This window comes from Photinus pyralis, unplaced genomic scaffold, assembly GCF_008802855.1.
Source record: "Photinus pyralis isolate 1611_PpyrPB1 unplaced genomic scaffold, Ppyr1.3 Ppyr1.4_LG8, whole genome shotgun sequence".
NCBI classification, from domain to species: domain Eukaryota; kingdom Metazoa; phylum Arthropoda; class Insecta; order Coleoptera; family Lampyridae; genus Photinus; species Photinus pyralis.
In genome coordinates, this window is record NW_022170819.1 from 36,207,238 (window position 1) to 36,225,896 (window position 18,659).

General features: G+C 38.7%; 2 protein-coding genes and 1 pseudogene across 3 annotated transcripts; 1 reads left to right on the forward strand and 2 right to left on the reverse strand.

The window, feature by feature from the left end:
* The first annotated feature begins 1,594 nt into the window (after positions 1 to 1,594).
* LOC116179580 lies at positions 1,595 to 3,486 on the forward strand (annotated as a pseudogene).
* Positions 3,487 to 6,412: 2,926 nt separating this feature from the next.
* Positions 6,413 to 13,243, reverse strand: LOC116178485 (cytochrome P450 9e2-like). Of its 2 annotated transcripts, none has more exons than XM_031497992.1 (7): positions 13,223 to 13,243; positions 8,138 to 8,346; positions 7,926 to 8,089; positions 7,554 to 7,879; positions 7,073 to 7,508; positions 6,758 to 7,024; positions 6,413 to 6,711 (listed from the first exon to the last, which is right to left on the reverse strand). In XM_031497992.1, the coding sequence occupies exons 2-7, from the start codon at positions 8,338 to 8,340 to the stop codon at positions 6,530 to 6,532; spliced, it is 1,578 nt and encodes a 525-aa protein (XP_031353852.1). In that variant the 5' UTR covers positions 8,341 to 8,346; positions 13,223 to 13,243; the 3' UTR covers positions 6,413 to 6,529. The 2 variants fall into 2 exon arrangements, with proteins under 2 accessions (XP_031353852.1, XP_031353851.1); XM_031497991.1 differs by lacking the exon at positions 13,223 to 13,243 and adding an exon at positions 12,736 to 12,838.
* Positions 13,244 to 14,387: 1,144 nt separating this feature from the next.
* LOC116178487 (farnesol dehydrogenase-like) lies at positions 14,388 to 15,425 on the reverse strand. Its single transcript, XM_031497993.1, has 4 exons — positions 15,271 to 15,425; positions 14,760 to 15,221; positions 14,560 to 14,712; positions 14,388 to 14,508 (listed from the first exon to the last, which is right to left on the reverse strand). The coding sequence occupies exons 1-4, from the start codon at positions 15,364 to 15,366 to the stop codon at positions 14,467 to 14,469; spliced, it is 753 nt and encodes a 250-aa protein (XP_031353853.1). The 5' UTR covers positions 15,367 to 15,425; the 3' UTR covers positions 14,388 to 14,466.
* Between the last annotated feature and the right edge of the window lie 3,234 nt (positions 15,426 to 18,659).

An 18,659-nucleotide genomic window follows, 5' to 3' on the forward strand; every position in this document is an offset into this window, starting at 1 on the left:
GCTATGTTAACGCTAACACCACCATTGTGTTCGATGACTACCAACAGCAAGCGCTGCGCTGTGTTCTTTAAACGTAGCGCCAGCTAGTGCCACAAATTGCAGAGCTGGCGCCCAATCCCCAACATTTTTGCTATTTTGTGTTTTGCTGACATATCTCCCTGTACAGAACGATCAATCCAAAAAGTAAAGGATTTCAAATTAAAATAATTCGTTTATTATTTCCGGCCCTAAGAGGGACAGATTTGCACATTAGGGTTTAAAAATGGTAAAAAGTTTGACCATCCCAGATGCGGTGTCTGTCCGTCTGTCCGTTACCACAATATCCCGATAACGAATGGATCGATTACGATGAAATGTTGTAGTTGGATTCTTTATTAAATTTGTAGATCGAAGTTCGTGAATTGGCAATATAGCGCAAAAAATATGGAAGGCCCTTTTGACATCTGCGTGAGTTTTGAACCGAATTGCATGAAATTCAATATGCGTATTATAGCTTTAGCTATATAACACGCAATTCCAAAAGTTGAGCCTAATCTATCAACAGTCACAGTGCCCTTTTCGCATCGACGTGTAAATAAATATAGAAAACGAGCTCCTGGATATGGCTACAGCATGTGCAAAACCAAATTTTGAACTTGGTGGTAGTTTTGCTTTTATTTAAAGTGTATATGCATGAAATTTCATTTAATTGCTTCCATAAATAAGAAAATTGGCACCGCACATCATGCACAAAACCAAATTTTGAAACTGGAGTTAAATTTGCTTTTATTCCAAGTTGCTATGTATCAAATTTCTTTTAAATGCTTCCATAAATAAGAAAGTTTTCAATCCGGTTTGTAAATGGTCGAGATGCGAAAAAGACACTGTGAATGTTGATCCATTAGGCTCAACTTTTGGAATTGCGTTTTATATGGCTAAAGCTATACGCATATTGAATTTCATACAATTCGGTTCATAACTCACAGAGACGTCAAAAGGACCTTCCTTATTTTTTGGGCTATATTGCCAATTCGCCAACTCCGATCTACAAATTTGATAAAGAATCCATCCATTTCATCGTAATCGGTCAATTCGTTATCGCGATATCGTGCTAACGGACAGACGGACAGACACCGCAAAATTATAAAACTAGCTCTAAAATTAGTGACGCGTTAACATAGCACCCCCCGAAAGTCAAAGGCTTTTTTGCAAAACCTATAATGGCACGAGTTGAACTCAAAGTGGCGCTAGCTGGCGCTAGGTCAGCGGAACACAAAACGTCAAAATTTTACATCAAAAGACACAATGGTGGTGCTAGGAAAAATTGCTCCCCTCACTATTGGGGGGTGGCGCTAGCTCTACAATTTGTGGCGCTAGCTGGCGCTAGGTCTGACGAACACAGCGCTTGCTTTTGGAAGTGATCGGACGCAATGGTGGTGCTAGCGTTAACATAGCACCCCCCGAAAGTCAAGGGCTTTTCTGCAAAATCTATAATGGCGCTAGCTGAACTCAAAGTGGCGCTGGCCATAGAGATTCTAGCGCAATCTGTCTTTAGTCAGAAATTTGAAATGGTGGTGCTAAGTTAACGGAGTCAAACTTTGCACAGTAGACTTATATGCCACATGTAACAAGTCCCTGCTGCTTTTTTAGACGCTCTTTGTGAGTTTATTAGTTACAAGTTCGTTCATCACTGGCGTAATTTTGAAATGCATTAATATTTTTAGATATTTTGCAACTTGTTACAACCTTTCGCCTATTTTAATGATTCAAGGCCCGGAGTTGGTTAAACAAATTACCGTAAAGGACTTTGGCCATTTCGTCGATCGTCGATGTTCGTGAATGAAGATGTCGATCGCTTGTGGGCCAAAACCCTGTTTTTACTTAGAGGTAGGTAGTAATTATCCAGCAGGATCCTTTCGTGAACCGTCTTGTCTTAGGTGATGAATGGAAAACGATGCGATCCACCCTAAGTCCTTCCTTTACCGGCAATAAGATGCAAGGGATGTTCGGGTTATTAAAGAGATGCACGGACGATTTGGTACAGTTCTACGTTGACCATCCGTCGGCCGCTAAGACTGTGGATATCAAGGATGCGTTTACGAGATGTGCGAATGATGGAATTGCATCAGCTGCGTTTGGTATCACTTGCAATTCTCTGGAGAATCCCAATAACGAATTCTACAAAATGGCAAAAAAGGCAACCGATGCAACTGGGTTTTGGATAAATCTAGCCTTTCTTGTTGTGTCTCTCGGCCAACCCTTAGCTAAGGTAAATTTTAAAAGTAGTATCAGATCATATAACCTGGATGTTGCTTTTAGTTACTCAACCTTCGGGTACTATCAAAGGAAGCAGACAAATTCTTCCGCAATCTGGTTAAAGAAACCATCGATGTACGTGAAAAAAGTGGAATCATTAGACCCGACATGATTCATCTGCTAATGGAATCGAGGAAAGGTAAACTGAAATATGACGCCACACCTGAGGACAACGAAAGGTTTTCAACGTTCGATGAAAAGGGCGAGCAATTGGCAGAACTTACAGATGAAAACATCACGGCACAGGTGCTCATCTTCCTCTTTGCGGGATTCGATTCGACTGCCACCCTGATGACTTTTCTCGCATATGAACTGGCAGTCAACCCTGACATTCAGGTACGCCTCAAAGAAGAAATCGATGACACACTGCGTGAATGTAATGGATCTCTGACCTACGAAGCAATAATGAACATGAGATATATGGATATGGTCATTTTAGGTATGCCGCTACACTAACACCGTGAACTCTATAACGCGTTCGCACCTCCAAATGCAGTATGGTGCTTATGGACATACAGTACATGCTTGCCAAACGTGACAATGACAGCATAAGGAGATTATGTTTTGTTTTAATACTTCAATTTAATCAAATGTCAATTTGACATCAATGCGGTTAGAAATAAGGATAGTATTATCGAAGAATGACGCAAACTAGTCAGAGAGGCAATTAGTCCATAAGACCCCATACTGCATCTGGAGGAGCGAACGCGCTATAGTTATTACCTTTCAGAAACATTGCGCAAGTGGCCCAGTATCATCGCGATAAATCGCATTTGTCTCAAACCATACACCATCGACCCAATCACTCCTGGTGAAAAACCAATACATGTGAACAAAGGGGACACTCTGTGGATTCCAGTATACGCCATGCACAGGAACCCGAATTTTTATCCGGAACCCGAACGTTTCAATCCGGAACGTTTCAGCGATGAGAACAAGTCGAAGATCGTCCCTGGCTCGTACTTTCCATTCGGCAGTGGACCGCGCCTTTGCATTGGCAATCGATTTGCGATGCTTGAAACTAAACTCTTGTTTTTCAGTCTGCTGTCAAAATTTGAGATAATTGCCGTAGAGAAAACCCAGATAGATTTGGCTGTTGAAAATACAATTTGGGCCGGTTTCCGTCTCAGATAAATGTACCAACGGAATCAAAATACTAATGATTTAATAAAGTACTAGAGTATACTCTTTTTTGCTGGTTTGATGTTCATTCTTAGAATAAAGCATAAACAGGTATAAGCCCGTGGGTTATCGTAGGGTAGATTTCCAGCGTAGGTCGATGGTCACCAGGATAAATAGGTACCACAGTGTGGATTCGGCGATACTACTTCCATCCAACGGTTTCGAATGGCACGCTAAATCTACATAAAATTCTTATATCAATAGTTCACGGGCGATATTGGATGATTCACTGATTTCATCTCAACTCTCCTCGTCTGAAATTGAGAAAATACGAGGGTAACCCTCTTAGTTGATGTCATAGATTGTACATCTCTCTTAAATAAGAGGGCTAATTATAGATGACGCAACAATTGCCGTTGGAAATTGTAACAGATAACAGCCGAAACTAAAGAAAAGGTACGCTTCAGTTACAGAAAGTGCAAATGGCGGTACTCACAATAAAGAAGAAAAAACGCAATTATATCCTCTCTTCCACTTCAGTAATTATTCCAGTATCCTCAATTCAATTAATCAAATTGCCAGAGAAATAAAATTTGGACGATGGCAATTCAAATTCGATGCGTTCTCAACTGAATTGATACGCAGTACGCCGTAAGATTGCGCGGTAAAATGCCAACAATAAATTGAGCCATCTATTTAAAAGTTACGAGGATCTTTCAAGTAAATATACCGTGAACACTAATAATTCTTGCAATGAAGAAAACAAACCGTTACAGCCCTAACAGGAACGTCAGTAACAAAGCATATATTAATTAGCGGTAGCTATGGGAAATCAAATACAGGGAAAAGCAATACTATCCTTATAGTTAGTGGGAGAAAGATAGCACACGTTTAACTTTAATTAACGGTACGGTGTCGTAAATAAACATTTCAAAACGTACGCGAGTACAGTAAAAACGTCAAAAAGATTATCTTTGGTTTCAGTTGAAGCAGTAAAGGGCAAAAAGATCTCCTCTAAACAACGGATTTACTTGTTATAAAATTCGGCTATTTCATTGAGATCGACGGTTTTTCCAGCCGGTACAGCATATTCGATTGTTTACATCCAAAAGTTAAAACTTTTTGTTTCTTGGTTCAGATGCGATTTACTGCGACTCATTTAATTAGCTACTGTTAATTACACTTACTTAACTTGCCGGATTAAAATCTAAATTCGGTTGCCTAGTAAAGCTAAACTTTCTTTTAATGTCAGTTTGTTTGTATGTGTGTTTTTATTTCGGTTGAAAAACGTTCCTTCCCGTGTATTTTAGTAATGGTTAATAAAAGGGCCTTACGAGTGAATTACAAGATGGATTTATAGTTTCTTTATATCGTCGTGTATAATACAAAACTTTATTGTATAGCAGAAACCATACAACTCATAAAACTTAAGAACTTAAGTAGTGAAATATAGCAATGTTGGGTTATGTGTTCTCTGTTCTGAACTTCTTTTATTCCGTGCTCCGCGTCCTATTTTTAATAAGAATGGCAAATGTCATTAGAATGCAAATTTCTTTCAATATCTACCCTTGCGGTCAAAAAGATCATTCTTATCCCTCTTACTGTTAAAGGGAGACAGCGTGCTCATTTAAAACTTTAAACACCAATCCGAATCTGTTTAAATATTTCTCCACAGCGTACTCGACGTCCTTCTCTCGAACTTCTTAGGATTTTCAACCAGTGTCCATAAAAAGAGATGATTTGAGAAATTCCAGATGGCGGCGCGGTGAAAAACCGTTCTTATTACATTACTAAAAGAGCTCATAGTGTTGTAAGCGCTTTAAGAGACTCTTCTACATCCTAAGAACCGCCCCCCCCCCGCGTATACGTTCTGAGAAGCGCTAAAAAGGTGTATAAGCTCCTGTAAAGGCAACCGGCGGTCCTCAGGGTTTTCTTTCCGCAGCCTTCTTGTGTTAAACACATATCACAAATGTTGACGAATTTTGTAGCGCATTTTTTAAGAATAAAAAAAATGTGCTATTGTTTGCGTTTTGTTCGTCCGTCCGTCCGTCTGTCCATCCGCCCGGACTCACTTCTACCATTTAAGCTACTTCTACGGGAATGGTCCTAGAGTGCATGAATTATTCACTGAGATGCTGTTTTTGGAAGTAAAACGTGCACAACTTGTATATACGACAACCAATTGCTCTCAGATTTTCCATACGTATGCCTTTAGTGGTGCCAAGTAAAACTTTTGGAAATGGGTGGGGGGGGGGCACATGTTCTGCCCTTCATGGTATTCTAATGAAAGGTCTCATTGAAATAAATTGGTTTGTACAAACTATAACTTTCCCGAGCGCTTCTTTCGCAAGATCAGAGGGTGAAGGGGTTGAGGGGAGGGGTGTGTAAATTAATTTTATCTTTTATGGTATTCTAATGAAAGGTCTCAACCGTTTTCTACCAACTACCGCCCTTCTTTCTGTCCCCTTATCAAAACAAGGGAGGTAGGGGGGGGGGCGCTACAACTGGTAATATCCTTCATGGTACTCTAATGAAAGGTCTCAATCTCAACGAAAGGAATTCGAAAGAGGGTACTACTCACAAAGGACGATTGGGACGTCTAGAAGAAATATATCCATTGGTGATATCAAAACTTTAAGAGCGAATATCTCGATAACGGTTTGGCGGAGGAAAGTACTCTTTAGATTGTTATGTAAGGGTTTTAGACCATTCCCAAAGAAATTCACAGCCCCTTTCTTTCCAAGAAGTGTTTAATTTTGTTTTTATAATGGAAACCTTCCAACCGGTTTTGGAATGTGGTAGAAATGCCGGAAAGCTGTTGAAATGCTTTCCAGTCTTCGAAGCAATATTGAAAGTGAGTTTTCAGGATTCCTTTTCATAGCTTTCCAAGACATCTTCTGAGCTCTCTAACTTCTGGAGCGTCGAAAATCAACGGGAAAGCTCTGAAGAAGCCTCTTTAGGCCTTATCACCAATTTGAAATCAAATACCGAAGAGTTAAGCAATCTAGAAATTGGTAATGGTTTATTAATTGCGCAAATAATTTGTATTTTCACAGTATACTGGTATAATGGGAACCTGATCAAGTGGAGTACTACAGTCGCCAATAGCCTACTACAACTTTGGAGCATCCTTCCGTGGTTCTAACCCGAGCCAGTATCCATTAGCGCTAAACTGCGAAAAGCTGGCCTTATGTAATTCGAAGGGAATCACCGTCTTCTCAGTCGGGACCAGCCTGTACTTACCGAGAAGGTGGAAAAGAACCAGTTTGGTCTGGAACGGCACTAGGCGCGCACCTGCAGTTGAACAATTACACGGTGATCTACGCCCGATGTAGCTTACCAATACAAAATCTGGAACCGTAACCTAACCCAAGGAGAGTCTCAGGAATAAGCTTGTCTTTATTTTCGTCGTTAAACCGTTCCGGGTCGAACTTCTCGGGATCCTCAAAGTAGTTCCCGTCATGAGAGATGGAGTAAACCGGAATCGTAATGTCTTGGCCGACCTCGAGATGCAGAGGTTTTTCGTGCGGCAGCACCGGCGGTATCGTGTATGGTTTGGTGACGATGCGATCCAGGAAGTTCGTGGGGCTTCTCAAACGGAGACCCTCTATAAATTAACAGTTTACTCAAGAAATGCCAAGAAGATCAAGATAACCATTGCAAACCATCTCGAAGTATTTCATATTGATTAGATAGTCGTAGGTGATGTTTCCGTTACATTGGCGCCACGTCTCATCGATTTCTTCAATGAGCTTCTCTTGCACATCGGGATTAACCGCTAATTCGAAGGCGAGATTACTAATGAAGGTTGCAAATGATTCGAAATTGGCAAGGAATAATCCCAGCAGCTGAATCAGTATATCTTCATCCGTTATTTTGGGAGGGACGTAATTGTCACCCATGTCTTCGCCCTGTAACCCGACCCCTTTGGTTTCGTTGTCAAGGTGCACTCTGCCCTTTTGCGCTTCTCTGAGTAAGTAAAGTACGTCGACATGTACGATGTTGTGCTTCTCTCGATACTCCACTGTGTCCTTCATGAGCTTCATGTAGAATTGCTTTGTTTCGTCTTTGAAGAACGTAATTTTGAACATCTGCAAAAGACAGTTGAGCAAATGGATTCACGGATTGCTAGTTACATGTGAGAAAGTTGTGCTTATGGCCGCTCCAAAGTACTTAAACGCCGCCATTTTCGCTGACAAAAATGAAATTTGGGCCATCCTGTAGAACTCGCTGCCGGACTCGTCGAATGAATTGACTTCGATCCCGTACGCGTGGTTGAGGGTCAGGTCGTTGGAGAACTTTAAGAACATTTCGTAGGCGTCCACGGTGACCGTTTCTTTACTTTTAGGAAGGCTTTCAACCAGTCGTTGCGCACACTTGGACATGAAAGGGTACTTCACTTTCGTTTTGGTCTGTGAGTAGGCGGGGGACATTATTACACGGTAGTCGTGCCAGTCACGACCTGCAAACAAACCATTTGGGATACACTCGACCATAACTGACAGTACCTTTCCTCGCGAACAGCAGCTTATTCCAGAACGGATCGGCTTTCTTGGGTAAAAGCTGGCGATGGTCGCTGAAGTAGTTGAAATCCTTAATGCAAACTTGCTTTATAAGCTCGAGATCGCGAATCATCAAGCTAGGGCAACTGAACATGTACAACCCCACGTACCTGCAACGTTACAAGTTCAATCGTGGTTCAACCCATAATCATTCTTACCTGTGGTCGTGGTATTTGTCGTATATTTCCTTGTGGATGTTGGCCAGTGCCTTTGTTTGAATAGTCGTTGGCAGCATGTTACCAAATATCGGAATAGGCGTCTGGTAGGGCACCGATAGCTTGCGCCAAAATTGAAATATGCGATACTGTCGGTAAAGGAACAGTACCAGACCAACCAGGGCGATTAGTACTACGACCCCCATTTTGTGCTGGAACGTAACGTGAATATGACTAAATAATAGAGCTCCCTGCATATTTGTTCAAATTATGTATTGATTTAAGGTACCTACATTTTCTGGTTAAGAAATTTATGTTTATACCTATAACGTTTGCATCTTGAATTATCAGATGATGTATTCATTGATTTGTAGATGTAATTCAGGTAACGTATCGATTTTGATTTGGTGGCATATTTAAAATTGGCGCTTTATCTGAGCAAAACGAACATTTCAGGTATTTCTACATGCAAAGCAAAAAAGGTAAATTTCTTACAACGAGCTATAAGCTAAGGAGCAAATACAAGTCAACGAGTCAGTAAGAAAAGTCAACATCATTGGTGTAACCAACATGGAGGTACCTCGTTGTTGTAAGAAAGCTCGAGAGGACATTGGAAAGTATTTGATGGGAAATTCGGGAAAGTTTCGGGTGAATATAAAAAAAATTTGAGGAAGATTTAAGAGGAAATTGAGAAGAATTTGTGCCGAAACTAACGAAAGGTTGAAGGAAACATAAAGGAGAACAACTTCAAATTGATTTCTGGAAAAACTTGATGGAAACTTCAGATGCGTATCTTACCAACAATTGACAGGAACTAAAATCGTATTTGACGCGAAAATACGATGTGCTTCGAAGGGACTAAGAGCAACTTGACAAGAAGACTTCAGACTAACTTAAGGGGTCTTAAGATAAAGTTGAGCAAGGTTTGAAAGGAGCATGAAGGGAATTTGAGGACATTGGTAACTTCATATTTCAGTTGAAGGCTGGAAACACTTTTCTGAAACCAAAGGTTCTATCTGGCGGTTTGCCTATTGATACAATAATCATAGAATCATTGCTAGAGCGTTTGGTTAACTCAGTAATAGTCTTTATAATCAACGCCAAAAGTCACTCATTGTAAGGGTTATAACTCTCATTGTACATAAAATGTTGTGCAAATTGTGAATTATTTCGCTTCGGCATCTGCAGTAATGAAAAATCACCCTGTATGTGCATTTCAATTATTACTAACGTAAAATGTTGGTTGGAATTTGGGATAAGCACAATTTCGGTTATCAGTTGAATTCGAGGTCAATATGTTGTGATAATAATATTTGATTTTGTTTAAATATTTGTTTTGTTTATTTTGTTTAGGTAACTGGACATTTAAATTACGTGCTAAAAGACTACAATTATTCAGTCTGGAAGTGATTTGCCTATTATTTGGGAAAGTGTAAAGTATTTTTTCTCCAGTTGCAGATAAAAAGTTTTCTAATTACTGCAAAGCTAATCAGTTTCAAGATATGGACGTGTTATCGCCGAAGTTTAATATATGGGTACAAATTATTCTAAGACGAAGGAAGTAAATAGAAATGGACAAGGTTTTAAAAAAGCGAACCGGACGTTAATCGTGGCTCTTTTTGGGTGGAAGAAGTGAATTATGTTTTTTGGACGTTGAATCGTAGTCGTATTTGAGCGTATTTGTTTGAAAAGCAGCCCGTTTTGTCGTTATCGAGATCTTTTGAAAAGACAGTCGGTTTTGTTTAATTGTAAAGTTGTGTCTCTTGGCTTAAGCAACGGACAAAACGCCCACAGCACCTACGCTGAATATGAAAAAATACTTTAAAAATTCAGAATCTTTTTCACATTGCAGATACAAAAGAAATGGTAATGATATAACATTATTATAGAACAGCAACCGATGAAGATACTTTGTGTTTTGGAGCAATTTTTATAACATAAACGTACACGATGCGCCTAACGTATTTGAAACTCTTTTCAACCTTTAACAACTTTTGTCCCGATTTGCATAAAATTGGAAACTTTTTTTAAGCGGTTGGAGAAAAATGCAGGAAAGTCACCAAAAATAGTAAAAAGACATCTTGTGTGTGAGTGAATTTTTTTAATGCAAATCCGATGGGTTATTTACGAATAAGCACAAAGTTGGTGTGTTTTATTTGAATTTGTATTTCAGTGTTTGGTTTTACTCTTAGAAATTTATTAGTTGCGCAATTTTTCTTTGTGATTGGCGATTTGTTTAAAAATGTTTAAAGACGGAGATTATTTCATGGTGAAAGTGCTGTTTCCTTAAATATTGTACTCAACGTGAAAACGAGGCTGTTGATTTTCGCCACGATTAAAGTGTTTAAATCGATAGATTATTGTTAATATTAGAAATTTAAAAATTGGTTGAGCCCTTTAACACTAATCAATAAAAAATTCCTCTTTTAACAAAATGATTTTCGATCTCTCCCCAATTGCTGAGAGATTCTATCTGCTAAATTTTTAAAAAATGAATAATCCCCTCTTTTATTACTAAATAAAATCTAATTTTGTCTTTTGCATTACTAATCCCGAACGGTTTTTAAAGATCCCACTCGATTCAAAACCTTCACGTTCAACGAATTCCACAACACGCATTTATCTCATGATGAGGGTAAGAAAGACCCCGTTTTTACAGGTTTAAAATTTATACTACAGGAAATTCGAAAAATTTAAATCCAAACCTAAATGCTTTCTCACTTATTTCGTCCGCAAACACCAAATTTCGTTTCAAGTTTCAAGCTGGCGGTAACCTCACAGAATCCTATCTTGGGTTTTAAATTAATATTGATAATAATATTTATTATGCAAAACGATAAAGGGATGTTTTAACCATCGAGTGAAAGATTTTACAAGAGTTAGTTTTCCTTCATTTTCAATTTTCGAGTCGAATTCACAGAAGGAACACGTGGTAACATTTTCCGTTTCCAGGTCACACCCTGTACAAATTAAACCAAGATCTTTCGTTCTTTCTAAGTAAGTTGACAAATTCTTCAGTTATTTACTAAAGGAAGATCCTCGATGGATGGGCAAGAATCATCTCCACCACGAATCCGAAAATTTCGAGTCATAGGTTGAAAGACCTTAACCCAAATTCAAATTTGGATGGGGAAATGAACGAGCTGGGTAGGAAAATTTCTAGTTAATGTCGAAGTTTTCCGATATAAATTGTGCAGAGGGGAATTAGCACTGTTTTAAGTAATTAAGTTGATCAGCGTGATTGCGCTTAAATAAATTTTACCACGAAAGCGTTGTGGTCAAAAGTATAGAACATTTCATTGCGTTTATACTTGGAGTGGTTAGTTACGTTAAAAATCACGTTTATTGACCAAAATTGTGCGCATGTCTTATTTATAAGGAGTGACAATAGGATTTATTTATTTATTTATTTACTTATTTATTTATTTATTTATTTATTTATTTATTTATTTATTTATTTATTTATTTATTTATTTATTTATTTATTTATTTATTTATTTATTTATTTATTTATTTATTGTCCCTCTTTCGTTCTGGGCCCCCAACAAGCTTTCGTCCAATTACAGAGTGACCCGCATAATGATTTTTAGAGGTTCCCCTGCAGAATGTCTTAAGTTCTATACTACTCCGGTGTTTACCTAACGAATTAGGGAAACTGCAGGAAAACCTAATTCGAAGTAGCCGGCAGAATTAATTATTATTTATTATAGATTAAACGGCAACCGGTAAAAAGTTTAAAGGTGATTAATTAGTGCTCTTGCTGGCTGTTAAACCCCTTAGTATACAAGGGAAAATTGGCATTCCCATATTACGAAACATTGATAAATGATTCCGACAAGTAAACAAAATTCCAAATACGAAATTTGGAAAAAATTGAAGCCTGGTTTGATCCTGATTTGAATCGTCAACCATCTTTAAAAATTCACCCTTAACGAGAAGCCAAATTTATCAGGCGATACAAAAGGTGCAATTGTACAGCACAAGGCGTTCCACCATCGAATTTTCCGAATTGCTGCTACTTTTGAAAAGGAGAAAGTCGACGCATCGATAAATGTACCTAAGTTATATGTCATTTTTGCATTGCATAACATCAGTAGTCGATCGTTTTGGTGATTTTGTATAACAATTGATGATCAGTCATTTTAACATTCCTGAAGAGGTCGACCCATGGAAGTTTAACTGAGCTAGCTGTGATATTAATAATTTCATTACAAAAAATTAATTGTTACAATAAAACTTTTACCAGTTCCGTAGAGATTAAACCTTATTTTATGCAAGTGGGGCTTTCAATCCCTGTAAATGTTACTAAACTGTTCCAAACCCATAAGGGTACACCGTAATATGTTTTTCAATCAAAATATTGGTGTTTTGACCTTTTCCACTTAGTAACATGTTAAGCAGAGTTACTTTTAATTTGCTATTGAAACATAGATTATGAGAATATATAGATAGTGATAAGAAAGGTTACTTTGTATATTTATAGAAATTGTGGAATTCATTCGCCACGCAAGCTTAAAGCAAAAAAGCATTGATAATTATTGTTCTAAATCTCCTAAATCCTTCCGATTGTTAATTCTGTTTGAGTAAATATTAGACCATACCTAACACTATACACACACTAAGATGACACACGAACTCAAACTGATGAACTATCAACCACAATTTGGAAAGAGCATTTATCTCGCTTGTTTTTTTTATTTATCTGAAGTTCGATAACTCTTAATTCAATTTTATTTATTTCATCATGGCAGCTTATTGTTCCACTATGTAATGAATAAAGGAATATAGGCGTTTCAATGATATTAATGGCTTTCTAAAATTAACAGTCGACAAATCTGAAGAATCTGAAAACTGGGAGAATCCCAAGCATTGTGAAGTATGCAAGAAAAATTGGAGAATTTTGAATTGCTTAGATTTTGGAACGGCTTGAAGAATTGCTTTGGGAGCAATAGTAGGAATGACTTTCCGACCAAACGCTGGGGAATGGTAACACTCTGGAATCTTCCCCATAAGGTGGGTGTTACGCTGCCCAATACCAGGTTCAATATTTCGGTCTTACTGCGCAAGTGGCTTCGAACTGTCACTCACCTAGGAGGTTGTGGGCGTCAGCTTGACTGAGTAGTAAGGAGCGCAGCATGTCCACTAAAGGACGGGGGAAGGGTCGCCTGGGAGCCCAGCCAGCGATGGGACCAAATACTTTTGATGGCGTTGTTCCTCTTCCAGGTTAACACGGTAAAGGTGACATCAGGAGTAATGTGTCTTTTGCTTCGGCGGAGGAACCTAGCCAGAATTCATGCTCTTCAGGTCTTCCGGGTAACCATCAAATAAAATACTTGTCGCACTTTGGTCGTAGTTAGTAAACGTATTTGGTGATGGTGAAGAAATACCTCATCGATGACAAAAGCTGATTCTTCCAAGTTTACCTTATGCAGTGGTTTAAAGAAGTCATATGGCACACAGGTGTCTATCCCACTCCGACTGCATCGATCAGTGCAGTGGTGCAACCAGAAATGCTAGTCGGGGGGATGGGAGGGAGCTGCGTTATATGGACAACCGGTCAATTAAAAATTTTTTTCACGTGTTTGGGCCCTTAAAGCAATACATACTACGATTTGATAGTCAAACTGGAATCTCGAGTGGGAGGGGGGCTGAATCGGCGAGAGAGGATAGGGTGTGAGCTCACATGGGAGGAATTCTTAAGGTGTCCATCGGATTTAGTCACTACTCTATTTCTGTGGGCAAACTTAACTGTATCAAAGGCCTTTCGCCCAATCACAAAGTAACCCGCATAATGCTTTTTTAGAGAATGTTCACTCTTGAACACTGTTCCGTCAAGCCCTCAAACTTAATGCTCTTCAAAGGTGCTTTAGGCATACATTTGTGGAGTTTCACATTGGAAATGCCACCCATTTTTAAATATTTTCCAGTGTTTCAATTGCCAAACATATGATCATTTGACCATAGCCATCTCCGCATGGTGCAAATTTCACAGGAGGAGGACCTAACTCTGAAATATTGTTGGAATTTGAGGAGAAATGAGAAAATCTTGAAGAGAACCATAGAGGAGAAGAACTTGGAGGCAACACGAAAGGGCTAAAATGCTAGAGAGTATCTTGAGAACTCGGAGAGAAACTTGTGACAAAATTGAGAGAGCAAAACATGAGGATATGAAGAAAAAATGGAAGGGTTTGATACGAACTAGAGGAAAATATGAATTGATGAAGCAACTGAAAGGTGAAAATAGGAACACACATTTTTGGCTTTGAAATTTTCTTTAATTTGAGTTAATTTGGTTTCTTTTGACTTTAGTAACTGCTCACGTCACACAGCATTTAAGGAATTTGTCCCCGAGCCCTCATTTGGATGTCATGAATCTAAAAGCAGCAAGTTTACTCGGCACACTAGCGTTAGTCGATGAAACCTACCTGAATGTGGGGAGGTGTGGCAAGTACGAAAACGATGGTATCTGCCACGTCTTTGGGTTCCAAAAGCGAATGGCCACTGGCGTCGGGCGCCACCAATCCATCAATCGGTCGATCGCTCACCATCTCGGTGTACACCATTCCTGGACTTACAGACTAAAAAAAATAGTCTTTCTTTCGAGTTTACCTGCACGTTAACTCACAGATATCTTAATTTTGCTGCCCAAGGAGATCAATTCTTGTCGAAGAGTTTCTGTCAGTGCGGTAACGGCGTACTTGCTAGCAGCGTAGACGTTCAAGTTGGAATGAAAAAGGACTCTGTGTCCGGATAAGCTGTTCACGTGTACAATGTGACCATCCACGTTATTTTTTTTCATACTTTTAATGGCTTCCCTGGTCATCGCGCAGAGCCCCAGTACGTTGGTGTCCAAATTCTGCTTCCACACGCTGAAATCCCCATCCACCAGAGACGTTTGTAATGCTACACCGGCGTTGTTCACCAGAATATGAACCGCGCCCAAATTCTTTTCTATCCATGCGTAGGCACTTAAAACGTCCTCTTCTTTGGAAATGTCTGCTTGAATGAAGTGGAACTCCCCTTCTTTACCCTTCAGTCTTTTACCTAGTTCTTCGCCTCTGTCTTTACGTCTCGCCAGACCCACCACCTGCGAAAAAGGTAATTATGGCGTACCTGATGCGTTGATGCCGGCTTACTTTTAACCCGGCTTCGACCAGCTGTATTGCCAGAGATTCGCCAATTCCAGATGAGACACCTGTCACGACGGCCACTTTTCCTTTCCATCTTTCCATGTTGATGTACGTTTCGGCAGTAGAGCTTTACAAGTGATACGTGACGAACAATTCTAAGTTACGAAACTTGGAAGAAAAGATAAGATAGGGAGTCAACCTTTGACATGGTAAATAAAATTAATTACAAAAGTAAGTGACCTTGTCCTTGAGAGTAAGAGATGTTTAAGTTCAGTGGATCTCGATGGTTCTAAGTTATTAAAGTCAAAAATTAAAGTTTCCCCGTTAGGAACATTTTTCCCTATTTTTGAAAATAGCCCCCTTCCCTGTTGATTGTTAGAACCAATATTCCAAGGATATCTGTGTCAGGTTTTTAACTCACTCTTACAATGATTCCAAGTTTCAAAGTTTTGGTATTCAAGTTAGTAATTTGAGCTAATTCAATTCTAACACAATTACCATCAAAATGTTGCTTTCTTTCTTGGAAATGCTCAGGAAAATCTTAGGCTGCGGCGTGAAAGTGGTTTGGTATAAACGATTGCTCGCTCCTGGTTTACAATCCTTCTTAGGACTAGCATAAGCAGTCTTTGCTTCGCTACGATAAGAGAACCATCAACTCTAGGAGTAGGTAGATTGAGGCCTAGACACTACGACCAAAGTGCGACAAGTGTTTTATTTGGTGGTTACCGTGAAGAGCATGAAATGTGCTGGGCCCCTCCGCCGAAGCAAGTGAGCGCGTTGCTGGCAGCAAGCTCCTAGAATCACAACAAAGGTCGAAGTACTCAAAGCCTGCATAAGGGCCATAATCAAGTCGCCAACCAAAGTCCGACAGATCGAAGGGGTGCAATCAAGTACCCTCCAAATTTTACTCAGATCTTCGTGGTTAGTCAGGAACGACACGATATAAGACGACCTCGACATCACCACCGTTGGAGACCACATATGCTCACTGACCGGGTAGATCTTCAACGGAATAGACAACTCCACCATCGCTCATATCAGTTGCGAGAACGCAAAAAAGGCACAAGAAACGTCTTGGAGCGACTATAAATCAGTACAGAAAGACAAAAACGAGCCGTAAAAGTAAAAGCCAATCAATAGGCTAAGGTTGAGAAACCAGGGTGCAGTTCCCAGACCACCAGTCGATGTGTTTAGCTTTTTTGTCATTTAACATCGGTAACGAGTAGATATATTGACCTAACTTTCCTTATTTTAATTACGATGACCCGCTTCATTTACTCATCCCGAATATACCTACGTACCACATGATTTATTATCTTACTTTATTTACATACGCATTTCTTCCTTTAGCTTTTTTAGGGTTAAATAAAAAACCGACTTGAGTTACAATAAATGAAACAATTATTTTACTTGCAATGCGTAAAACACACCCATTCACACGCACGATTATAATGGCGTGTTTATTTTTAGAATATGCATTAGAGATTGTCACGTTATCTCAAACAATTACCTTTATCTTTCCCAAATAAACAAAATATTAATAAATCAAAAGGATCGAAACTGACACATTTGCATTAATCAGTATCTCGATAACAAATAGGGTATTTCTTGCAATTGTTAGGTTAAAGAATTTTTGTACCTGAATCATTTATAAAGAAAATAAACAAGTAAGACCTTGACTACACGCTTGATTCGCAAAATTGTTGTGTGTTAAAACGTAATTAGACCCACGACATTGATTAGAGAAAAATTTTGATGACATTACTTAACAATTAGGCACCCGAATTCATTCCAAATCTCTTAAAGCTAAATACAACGTCCCACCTGACATTGTTTACACAGCAATATTTTAAATTAATTTTCAAGTAGAGACACTCAATTCGAACCAAATTGATTTTAATTGTAATTAATTGCTTACTTCAATGAGAGTACTTAGCGGGGGTTGGTGTCCGAATTGAATTGAATTAACTTTAACTTTTAAGTTACTTCTATTTCCAAGTACAAGTTTGCAATTCGAACGGAACTTCCCGAGATAGCAGCTAAGCTTTCAGTAGATGAAGTCAAAATGGAGGTAGTTACACTTTAGGGTTAATTTCGAAGCTCAAGTGCTCAATTTGAACTCAAATCCCAAATGCGTTGTGATTTCACTGCTAGAAGTCACAAAACTTAAGAGTTCTTCCAGCGAATTGCTACGCGAGTAAAGAAACAAATAAAAGTACACACGAAACCATTAAAAATTCGCTAATAATCATGATTGAGCGCGAATTCGTTGGTTTCCTTGGTCTGGCGTTCGTCTATTATTTACACAAAGTCCTGAAGTTGAGCACTCTACATTTCTTTTTACCTGATCCCGCCTCTGTAATGAATATTTTTCTGATATTAATACATCGAGAGAGCGGGGCGCACCTAAAAATTTGAAATTTGTACACCTTCAAAATTCAATATCTTCCAATTTCCGAAATGACAAATCAGTTTCGTGCTTTAAAAATACTCTACAATTGAAATTCTTGAAAGGGTATAGAAACAAACGCCACAATCTAAAATGTGGGTAATTACAACTGTGCGTTTAAATTTAAATTTTACAACAGGAATTCGAAATAGTAATTTATACGTGTATCAAAATAGAAACAGCGGCTCTAAAATTAAAATTAACTGTCCACAATTGAAATAAATTGAAGATCAAAGTCTAAAATGAGTTGCCGACAATGAAAAAAAGGTTAGCGAACGTAGTTAGAAACTACAAATTTAGATCTAAAGTTGAAGAAAATAATTATTTTTAGTACAAATGAGCAAAGACACTCGAGCTTTAGATTTCAACACACGAGCGAGTGTTTCATCTAGCGCGCCGTTGCTCAAGTGCTGATCATAATGTTTTTTCACTACTAGCCTATGACGAAATGATTATTAACCTTTTTGTCGCTTGCAAAGTAGACTTTCTCGGCAGCTTTTGAAAGTGGTTAATAATGAACTCATTATTAACCAGTAGACAACTCTCACGCTGTCACTTTTAAAAATCACAACCCGAAATTTGGCTCAAGACAGGTTCTCTAAAATGAATAATTGCCACCATTCTTCATTCTCAGAGAAATTACGTACTTAAAACTGTCACATTTTGGAAAGATTCAAGCGAAATTATTTTTTGAAAATAATAAAATGACAGTCTAACCGATTTACACTGTCACACACTTGATTGACATGTAACATTAATAAACACAAAATTCTGTCAAACCGTTCACTCTCTTACAGTAATATAATCTTGGTGCTCAGCCAACAATCCCAGACTTCCCTACCTTGGTATACAGTGTGTCCTCGGATTGACTTCCCTATACGTTGGTTAAAAAAAATTTCGGTGTCCCAGCCTGATTGGTCTGAAAAAAAAATCCAAATTGGCGGTG

What these genes read in the sequence shown, in the direction of transcription:
- LOC116178485 (XM_031497992.1), bottom strand. Translation starts at nt 8,340, where the DNA reads ATGGGGGTCGTAGTACTAATCGCCCTGGTTGGTCTGGTACTGTTCCTT. An exon ending in GCTGCTGTTCGCGAGGAAAG is followed by an intron (nt 7,880 to 7,925) that starts GTACTGTCAGTT and finishes GTTTGTTTGCAG; the next exon opens with GTCGTGACTGGCACGACTAC. An exon ending in CGGTTCCAGATTTTGTATTG is followed by an intron (nt 6,712 to 6,757) that starts GTAAGCTACATC and finishes GTTCAACTGCAG; the next exon opens with GTGCGCGCCTAGTGCCGTTC.
- LOC116178487 (XM_031497993.1), bottom strand. Translation starts at nt 15,366, where the DNA reads ATGGAAAGATGGAAAGGAAAAGTGGCCGTCGTGACAGGTGTCTCATCT. An exon ending in GCAGCAAAATTAAGATATCT is followed by an intron (nt 14,713 to 14,759) that starts GTGAGTTAACGT and finishes TATTTTTTTTAG; the next exon opens with TCTGTAAGTCCAGGAATGGT. An exon ending in CCACACCTCCCCACATTCAG is followed by an intron (nt 14,509 to 14,559) that starts GTAGGTTTCATC and finishes TGCTGCTTTTAG; the next exon opens with ATTCATGACATCCAAATGAG.